Source organism: Blennius ocellaris (genome assembly GCF_963422515.1).
Source record: "Blennius ocellaris genome assembly, chromosome: 16".
Taxonomy (NCBI): domain Eukaryota; kingdom Metazoa; phylum Chordata; class Actinopteri; order Blenniiformes; family Blenniidae; genus Blennius; species Blennius ocellaris.
This window is the reverse complement of record NC_137665.1, coordinates 1,166,445-1,176,444: the sequence shown is the minus strand read 5'-3', so window position 1 is coordinate 1,176,444 and position 10,000 is coordinate 1,166,445. Positions and strand designations below refer to the sequence as shown.

The window sequence follows — 10,000 nt, the reverse complement described above, 5'->3', positions numbered from 1 at the left end:
ACATAAACTCTAGAAACTATTTAAATTCTAGAAACTATATATAAACTCTACATATACGATATAAACTCTATAGAAACTATATAAACTATAAACTCTAGAAACTATATAAACTCTAGAAACTATGTATAAACTCTAGACACTACATAAACTCTAGAAACTATTTAAATTCTAGAAACTATATATAAACTCTACATATACGATATAAACTCTATAGAAACTATATAAACTATAAACTCTAGAAACTATATAAACTCTAGAAACTATATAAATTATATATAAACTGTAGAAGCTATATAAATTCTAGAAACTATAGAAACTCTACATAAACTATATAAACTCTAGAAACTATATAAACTCTATAGGAACTATATAAACTCTATATAAACTATATACGTGTGTGTGTGTGTGTGTGTGTGTGTGTGTGTGTGTGTGTGTGTGTGTGTGTGTGTGTGTGTGTGTGTGTGTGTGTGTGTGTGTGTGTGTGTGTGTGTGTGTGTGTGTGTGTGTGTGTGTGTGTGTGTGTGTGTGTGTGTGTGTGTGTGTGTGTGTGTGTGTGTGTGTGTGTGTGTGTGTGTGTGTGTGTGTGTGTGTGTGTGTGTGTGTCAGCATCCTGAAGCAGGAGCGTCCAGACTTGGCGGTGCTGGCGGACAAAGTGGACCTGCAAGAGTCGACGGGCATCGCGTCGGACAGCTCCAGTGACTCTTCGTCGTCGTCCTCCTCCTCTTCCTCGGACTCCGACTCCGACTCTGAGGTAACACACACACACACACACACACACACACACACACACACAGAATTCAAGTCAACTTTCCCTTCGCTAGAAACACATTTGACAAAGTCCACACTGTCGTTTTGATCTTTGTTTCTCACTGTAACTCTCCTCCTGCTCCTCCTCTTCCTCCTCTTCCTCCTCCTCCTCCAGGGCGGCTCCGGCTCCGAGGGCGACGCCGTCAGTCACCGCAGGAAGAAGCGGCGGACGTGCGGCATGTCGGCGAACGGAGACACGAGCGGCCAAGACGACTGCGTCAGTAAGGAGAGGAGCTCCTCTCGGTGACCTCCGCACCCTGCGCCTCCTCCCTCAGGAGGAGGAGGAGGAGGAGGAGACCAGTCATCACTGTGCTCGCCGCGAGGAGGAGGCGGGAGGCCTCCTCATGGCGCCTCCTGCTGCGACCGGCCGAGCAACCAACGGATTAGTTCTTCTTTTAACAGACTTTTAAATTTTCTGTCAATCAGCTGAACACACACAGGAAGTGACATCACCACTCCTGCGGCGAGGAGGTGCAGGATTTCCAAGATTTAGCTTTATATAACGGGTTCTCCGGCTTTTGGGTCTCCTCTGGGTGGAGGCGCGGCGCGAGGAGGAGGCGCGGCCGTGCCCTCCCAAGCTTTCCACCACTTCCCCCACACGACGGGAAGTGGACGAGTGTCCCCCTCTGAGTTTTTCAGAATAAAGTGCCTCCTAAAAAGCCCAGCGTGTCTGCATGTGTGGGCGGAGCCTGTGGCGGTGCCTTCCGGTGGGTGGGCGGGGCCTTCGGGTTGTGGGCGGAGCCTCTGACTGCTGTAATGGCTTCGTTTGTTTTGTTGTTGAATAAAACCTTGTTTTTCCATGTTTCTGAGCTTCCTGTTTCCCCCGAAAGCAGAGCAGTCAAACTGGTTTCAGGTGAGGAGCCACTTCCACCTGATCTGACCTCTGACCTCTGACCTCTGGAGGCCCAACAAGTCCAACTGCAGATCTGGACAAATGTCAAAGTCTTTCCTTCTTTTGATCCTTTTGTAACTGCAACAATTTACCAGTCTATCCTGAAATATTACATATTAAAGTTAATCAGATATATTTGCGGAAAAAAAAAAAAACCCTCAGTCACCTTATCTAGATATCGTATTTTTATTCAGGATTAAAACAATTTGTCATCTGGAAATATTTTTTGAGTTTACGTGTCTAAAGTATCATTTCACATAAATTGGACACCTTTATTGTGAAAGGTGTTGCGTCATGTGACCTCCACAGACGCATTAATAAATTCTGACCATGGGCGATTTTTGAATGTCATTTTTGCCAATCTAGTGTTTTTAGTTCAGCCTCTGTCACTTTTCATATTTATACTTAAAAAAAAAAAATCCCATGTCGGCCGGACTAGATCCTGTGGCGGGCCGCTCCTGGCCCCCGGGCCGCATGTTTGACCCCCCCTGCCCTAAAGAAAGACTCACTTTAACCAGGGTTAGTTATTATTAGTTATGGTAGTTAAGTCGTTGGTGGATCACGAGATAGGAAAACAAGTGGGTTAAAAAGATTAACGTCAAACGGGATTAATGAGGTCTGATAGTTAATCCTCAACCTGAACACCTGTGGCATGTCAGGAGTGTGTTTCCCTTTGTGTGTGTGTGTGTGTGTCCTCCTCTCAGTGGGCGTGGCCTCGGCTCTGTGTGTGTGTGTGTGTGTGTGCTGGTGGCTCAGGGTGTGTGTGACCACAGGCTGACCGACACACTCCGTCCTGCTCCTCCTGCTCCTCCTGCTGCTCCTGCTGCTCCGTCATGGACCTGGACCCCGCCGTCCTCCTGCCGGCCCTCCTCTTCACCGTGGTGGCCATCTACTTCGCCTCCTCCTTCCTCAGCAAGAAGCCCGACGCCTCCTCCTCCTCCTCCGCCGCCAGCAAGAAGCCTAAAGTCGGCTATGGAGACGAGATCCCCCCGTCCAGGGCCCTGGCCCCCCGCAGAGCGGAGCCCCCGGCCCCCGCAGTGAGTCCCTCCGAACCGTCGCTCCTTCTTCACCCGCTGAATATGAACATAGAACAACCGATGGAGGAGGTTTCTGCACTTTATCACTTAAAATATACAACAATCTTCCACCTTTCTGTGCGCATTTTATTCCCACCACGGTTTTATTTATAACTAAGGTGCACCAAGAAACTGTTTAATAACATTAAACTGATTTCGCGGTTATTGAAATGATGAATATCTATTGGGAGATGTTTTGACAGTTTCAGCTGCTCTTTTGAAGATAAATAGTTAAACTGTGCAGGACAGGTAACCTCGTCACAATCGGACTTTATTTATTTATTTGACTTGGTGAAACGTGCTGTTGTAGTTCCGCGTCCTGCCGCCAGGGGGCGAGTCACCTGCCTGAGCAATGGGGGTTTAAACATTTGTCAATAAAACTTTGTTTTTGTGGCTTCGCGGAGAGAGAGAGGGACGAGGTTACACCGAATAGTGGTTAAATAAGTTGAGAGACCCGAAAGCAGTTCGACTGGACGGTGGTGAAAAAAAATGACTTTATTAAGTCATAAAATGAAAGACGTGGACTTTAAAGTGTGGAAATAAACGTAAATCTTGCGTCCGCCTCTGTCACTGAAACTGGGAGTTCTTCCTCTCCTTCTATTTTAGTACAAGTACAAGAACCTCCAGCAAGCAGCACAAAGAACAAAGTGTTCAGTTGGGGGAATGTGGGACCAACAGCTGTTTTGGATATGACGAGTTCTCCCAGATGTTGAGAGACAAATGTAATAAACGTCTGTTTTTATCTGAGTTCAGGAGCCAAAAGTTGCTGCTCATCCAGGCTTTTCTGGCGTCTTGGTTAATTAACCAGTCGATCAGCAGGGCGATGGAGGTTTCTGGAGCGTTTCCTGATCAAATCTGTCGAACGTGAAAAAAGAACCCTGTGGAACTCCGTGTTTCACTTTAGTCTGTGCTTGAAAAGTCCTAATTCTCGTGATCAAAGTGGAAGTTGTGTGACAAATATGACTGAAACCAGTTTGGCGCTTCAACCTGTAGAAACAAAGGGGGAGGTTAAATATTGGCTCATGGCTCGTCAGCGTGCCTGGCTCAAGGGCGGCTTTTTAACAAGGCGTTCGATAGCGACGGCCTTAACGGCTTGTGGTACGTAGCCTTTTTACTCGAGATCCACTTTAGTACGGACGTAGTGACCGGGGGGAAACGGCTTTAAAACGCGTTGGCTGAGGTTGTTGTTGTTTCAGCTGAAGGGGAACCTGAAGGGAACCCCGAGACCCTAGAACCGGTTCTGCTGACCAATCTGAACGAGAAGTGGTTTACAGACGGACGACACCTCGGCTGCCGTCCTCGTGATGCTGATGGGTTGGATCTGCCCGTTGTCACGGTGACGGGGCCTGGCTGAGCGGTGGCGGTCGGCGGCGGCGGTCGCACACGGAGCTAGCGTAGCGCCCCGGGGCGTTGGCGGGAGGAGACGTTACGCGGGTCAGACGTGTCGAGCATCTCCGCGACCTTTAAGAAGCCCGAAGAATGTACAGGCGACATGCGACGGCTATATTTGGTACCATGTATGAATCCTATATTTACACCTGTGTTCACGGTGTCACATGTCTGGAAACACAGTATTGGGTCTGGAGGAGGTGGAGGAGGTGGAGGAGACGGAGGAGGAGGTGGAGGTTGTGATATTTCTCCCGACTCGTCCGGCAGCTCTAAGAACCGTCAAACTGGACGAGGTGGGATCGTCTGGTCCCGCAGTGTTTGACAGGAACCGGCACGAGGGATCACATCACCGGAAACGTTCTCATCACTGGTCGTCTCGTACGAATCTGGTCCGTCGTACCAGTTGGGTTCAGACAAGCCCTGGGACTGTCTTCAGTTGAAGCTGCTTCAGGTTTATGATGCTGGGACGTCGTTTCTGCACCGAGATTCTGTTCTTTCTCCTCTGAACTTGAAGCGAAGCAGAAGTCAGAGGCTTCAGACTTCCTTTGAAGTCCGAGGCTTCAGACTTCCTTGAAGTCAGAGGCTTCAAGACTTCCTTTGAAGTCCGAGGCTTCAGACTTCCTTTGAAGCACGTTTTTCGGCAGGACAAGTGTTTTGGCGTCGCCTCATGACGGGTGTGTCTGGTGGTCCTGTGACGTCACACACACACACACACACACAACACACACACACACACACACACACACACACACACACACACACACACACACACACACACACACACACACACACACACACACACACACACACACACACACACACACACACACTATCAGTACAGTTTGTGTATGTTGTGTGTCTGATAACGCGTTTCCCCCGACAGCTGCGCTGGATGGCCTCCGCTGGCTGCAGTGCATCATGGGAGCAGGGGCCGACACACAAAGGGCGTCTGTCAGTGAACACAAACAGTTTTGTTGTTGATTTTTTTTTTTTAAAAAAGGAGAGACTTTGTGTGACACTTTGAGCCGTTTTGTTGGTAACAATGAGACCAAGTCAGGAATCAAACCCACAACCTTGTTGTCACTAGAAGACTGAAACATGAATCACGAAAAGGTTTTCCTTCCATTTTTATATTTAATAGTTTTATATTTACTTCCACAACTTTTTTTTTTTTTTTTTTTGCTTCATCAGCGCCGCGTTTCTTCAGTCACTCTGTTGTTTGCTGAAATGTTATGACATGAATCAGTAGCTAACACCCCCCCCCCCCCACACACACACACACAGTGCAGCATGTGCTGTCCCATGTATGTTCTAACACCCCCCCCCCCCCCCCCCCCCCCCCCCCCCCCCCGGTGACCTGCTGCCACTAAAGAGGGGCTGAAGCAGCTGCTGACGTTGGCACAACATCCGTGTCTCACTGAGCTCCTTATAAAGAAACTGAGGAGGTTTACGACGCCGTGACATCACTTCCTGCTGGAACAAACAGAAAGTGTACAGAAAAAGAAAATCCCCCAATAAAGATGTGATCCGTTCCGGCCTGATGTGGTCTGACTCGGACCAGCAGTGTCCTGAGAGTCAGTATCTACTGGGTCTGACCTCGGTCCTGGTTCTGACCCACACAGGGAGACCAGTGGTACCAGGGCTCTCAAGAGGACTAAGAATATCTACTAGAGCAAGTGGGACAAGAGGACCAAGAATATCAAGAATATTAAGAATATTAGAGGATCAGGAATATTAAGAATATCAAGAATATTAAGAATATCAAGAATATTAGAGAACCACGAATATCAAGAATATTAAGAATATGAGAGCACCCAGAATATTAAGAATATTAGAGGACCAAGAATATCAAGAATATTAAGAATATTAGAGGACCAAGAATATTAAGAATACTAAGAATATTAGAGGACCAGGAATATTAAGAATATCAAGAATACTAAGAATATTAATGGACCAAGAATATCAAGAATACTAAGAATATTAAGAATATCAAGAATATTAGAGGACCAAGAATATCAAGAATATTAAGAATATCAAGAATACTAAGAATATTAGAGGACCAAGAATATCAAGAATATCAAGAATACTAAGAATATGAGAGGACCCAGAGGGTCGGCAGGACCAGAAGCACAAAGGACCGACGACTTGCGTCAAACTGTATCTCAGAGTCTCAGTTTCACAGAGTCTGATGACTCGTTTGCTCAAACACTGTTTAAATGACTCGACATGAGCAGCAGGTTTTCCTCAGACTCCCCGTCCTGGACCATCGACCTCCGACCATGTGACCTCTACCGGGGGAGGAACTGACCACGAGGCAGGAAGGAGGTCTAGAGATGCTGGAAGTCTGCCGGGCGGCAGGAGTTCGACTCCCGTGTCACACCAACAGGAATCAGAAGTACCGCAGCAGTGGTTCTTAAAATCCAGATGTGCCAATGTGAGAAAAACTGAAGTGGACTGTTTGTTCATCCTCGTCACCACGGCGACCGGCAGATTTGGTGTTCAGCATGTGTTGGCCGTGTGGCAGTTTTACGACGGCGGAGCTTCCTCGAGTTACAAGCAGAGATAAATTTACCGAAAGATAAATCAGAGGCTCTTCCTGCCTCACCTTCAGGCGTCTGCAGTTCTCGACACTGATATATTTATACTTTATTGGTTTTAACCCTTCAGGGGAGGGAGACCGTGTTTGATGACTTCCTGTTTGCCAGCGTTACTTTATAACGTTACTCCTGACGACTCCGTCCAGGAGTTTCACGAACACGCAGGTATCAAAGAAACACAACAGCTTTGTGTGATAATCTCCCGTCTCGTCTCAACGACGTGTTCCAGGTACGTCGCTTCAAGAAACCAATTGGGTTCCGTGTCCATTGCTAGCCTGAGAGGTAATAAAGTCCCGACCGTTAACGCTTCACGATTCCCAGTCGGGAGGCGCTGAGGAGGAAACCCGTCAAAGAACCATCTGATTCTACTTCTTCGTCTCATCAAAGTGAACGAAGCAAACGAACGTAGAGGAGGAAGAAACATGGAGGCTGAAACACGATGCGGCCGCGAGTCGCAGCCAATCAGGGGTCCGCTCCCCCACCCCCCCCCCCCCGTCCCGAAGTTCATCAACCTTTTGAAATACTAGCGACCAAACGACCGGGCAAAACCAGCCCAAGAGCTAAATTCAGACCGAATCCCGCAGGAGAGAAACACTAAGTTCCTGTGACGGTTCCTGGTACTCAGGAAAAGTTCCTGGTATTTAGGAAAAGTTCCTGGTTTCAGAAAAAGATCCTGTTTTTCAGGAAAAGTTCCTGGTTTCAGAAAAAGATCCTGGTTTTCAGGAAAAGTTCCTGGTACTCAGGAAATTTTCTGGTTTCAGGAAAAGGTTCTAGTTTCAGGAAAAGTTCATGGTATTTAGGAAAAGTTCCTGGTATGTAGGGAAAGTTTCTGGTTTCAGAAAAAGTTCCTGGTTTCAGGAAAAGTTCCTGGTTTCAGGAAAAGTTCCTGGTATTTAGGGAAAGTTTCTGGTTTCAGGAAAAGTTCCTGCTGTCGTGAAATTTTGGAGTAAAAACCCACCATGATGGAAAATAGTAGTACAGGTACACGTTTTTGTTTTTTTGTTTGTTTTTCCCCCAGGAACAAAACAAAACAAAAAAAGAAAAAGAAAACAACAAAACAAGAAGCCCCTCCCTCCTCAGGTCACTAAATTCAGTACAAATACAACAAACACAGATTTGAGTAGCGACTGCAGGGAAACAACAAGGTAATAAAAATAAACTCCAGGAACTGCAAGGCGCATTTATTGGGCCGAATTTTGAGGATTTGAAAAACAAGATTGGCCATTTTTAGTCAAACTTTTCTACATTTAATTTTCTCAAGTTTTCTAAAAACCTATCATGTGTTGAAGCCGGAGGAGAATCCAGGGATCATCCAGAGTTTTCAGGAGAGAAACTGCAGGCCGGGGCTGCGAGAGGCACTTTTATTTTTACCGTGTCGGACGACATGAGGAGGCTTTTATTTGTGCTGCTGTCAGAGGCAGGAGGCGCCGGTCCTCCACCTGCTGCTGCCGGAGACAGCTCCGCTCAACCCCACCCGGCTGCAGCTCAGCTCAACCCCACCAGGCTGCAGGGCATGCAGTACACAGGCCGGCCTGTAGGGGCGCTGTGGCTCCGCTCAACCCCACCAGGCTGCAGCTCAGCTCAACCCCACCAGGCTGCAGGGCATGCAGTACACAGGCCGGCCTGTAGGGGCGCTGTGGCTCCGCTCAACCCCACCAGGCTGCAGGGCATGCAGTACACAGACCAGCCTGTAGGGGCGCTGTGGCTCAGCTCAACCCCACCAGGCTGCAGGGCATGCAGTACACAGGCCGGCCTGTAGGGGCGCTGTGGCTCAGCAAACACACCAGAAACACAGGCCAGGCCAGAACCAGGTTCCTGGTTTAGGTGAACCAGGTTCCTGGAGGGGGCGGGGCCTTTAGATCATTTGTCATTTGAACTTTGACCTCCACCCCCCACAGGGAGGTCACGACCCTGACAGTTCCTCATGTCTCATAACTGTTCTCAAACTTTCTGGTTCTTCCAGGTCGTCCCAGAACCAGAACCAGAGCCAGAACCTGTCCCAGAACCAGTGAAGGAACCAGAACCTGCACCAGAACCAGTGAAGGAACCAGAACCAGTGAAGGAACCAGAACCTGCCCCAGAACCAGTGAAAAAACCAGAACCTGAACCAGTGAAGGAACCAGAACCTGAACCAGTGAAGGAACCAGAACCTGCTCCAGAGCCTGTGAAGGAACCAGAACCAGCAGCGGCACCAGAACCTGTCGTAAAGCCAGTTGAAGTACCAGAAGTAGCTGCAGAACCAGAACCAGAGGCTGTCCCAGAACCGGAGGCTGTTCCGGAACCAGAACCAGAGTCTATCCCAGAGCCAGAGGCTGTCCCAGAACCAGAACCAGAACCAGAGCCTATCCCCGAGCCAGTTGTAGTCCCAGAACCAGTACCCGAACCCGTCCCAGAACTTGTAGTCATGCCAGAACCAGAATCTGAGGAGGTCCAGGAGGCCCCAGTGGAGGAGTCTCTACCCGAGTTGATCCCTGGATCTACTGAGCCCGTTCTAGAGGAACCAGAACCGGAACCGGAGTCCATCCTGAATGACGGTAAGACCTCCAGCGGGGGACTCTGTGGTCCGAGGGGTTCTTCTGTTTATTGGTCATACCTGTGAGGTCCTGGTCTCGGTGGTCCTGGACCTTAACTTACCACAGAAGTACTGAGGTTCTATGTTCATCTGGGGTCCTGTGGAACGTTGTTGAGGGCCGTTCATCCCGGGGTCCCCCAAGGTCCGGTCCTGGGTCCTCCTGTGTTCCACCACGGTACCTTCAGAACGTAGAACCGCAGTACGACACCAGGGGGCCACGCGACAGGAAGCAGTTCTGGGTTTACAACCGTTCATGTTTGTCCCCCCTGTCCCCCGTGTCCCCCCTGTCCCCCGCGTCCCCTGTGTCCCCCCTGTCCCCCGTGTCCCCTCTGTCCCCCAGACGTGGCCGCGGCAGAAGACAAAGTGACGTTCGTCCCGGGAAAGAAGCAAAGCAAGTTCGAGGCGATGATGACGAAGGAGGAGATCGAAGAGGAGCAGAGGTGAGGCGGGACGACGTCACTGCATGTTGTAACTGAGCTCCTGTCTCCTCCGTCCTCTGTCCTCCGTCCTCTGTCCTCCGTCCATCCAGAGATTGATTTGATTTTCCGCCCAGTTTCACATGTCGAGATTCTTCAGGTCTTGTGATGCCGGAACAGGAAGTGATTGTTTGTTGAGACACGTCGTGTGTTTGACGTGTCCCCGTCCCCGTCCCCCCCTCCCCCCCCCC

General features: G+C 49.1%; 3 protein-coding genes across 3 annotated transcripts in view; all 3 read left to right on the top strand.

Moving 5' to 3' along the window:
* The window catches only part of jmjd6 (jumonji domain containing 6, arginine demethylase and lysine hydroxylase), a 6,795-nt gene extending 5,242 nt beyond the window's left edge, over positions 1–1,553 (top strand). The window contains exons 5-6 of the mRNA XM_080511351.1: positions 607–751; positions 923–1,553. Of these exons, the coding sequence (XP_080367477.1) occupies positions 607–751; positions 923–1,054 (277 nt within the window). The 3' untranslated portion in view covers positions 1,055–1,553. The remainder of the gene's footprint in view (positions 1–606; positions 752–922) is intronic.
* Positions 1,554–2,485: 932 nt separating this feature from the next.
* LOC308141643 (uncharacterized protein) lies at positions 2,486–9,777 on the top strand (the record flags this gene model as incomplete). Its single annotated transcript, XM_080511850.1, has 3 exons — positions 2,486–2,736; positions 8,725–9,295; positions 9,674–9,777. Exons 1-3 carry the CDS (start codon positions 2,533–2,535, stop codon positions 9,775–9,777), a joined length of 879 nt encoding a protein of 292 aa, XP_080367976.1. The 5' UTR covers positions 2,486–2,532.
* Positions 9,778–9,917: 140 nt separating this feature from the next.
* LOC308141642 (CASK interacting protein 2) overlaps positions 9,918–10,000 on the top strand; it is a gene marked incomplete at its 5' end in the record, with an annotated part of 4,200 nt that continues 4,117 nt past the window's right edge. The window contains one exon of the mRNA XM_080511849.1: positions 9,918–9,932. Coding sequence (XP_080367975.1) covers positions 9,918–9,932 — 15 coding nt within the window. The remainder of the gene's footprint in view (positions 9,933–10,000) is intronic.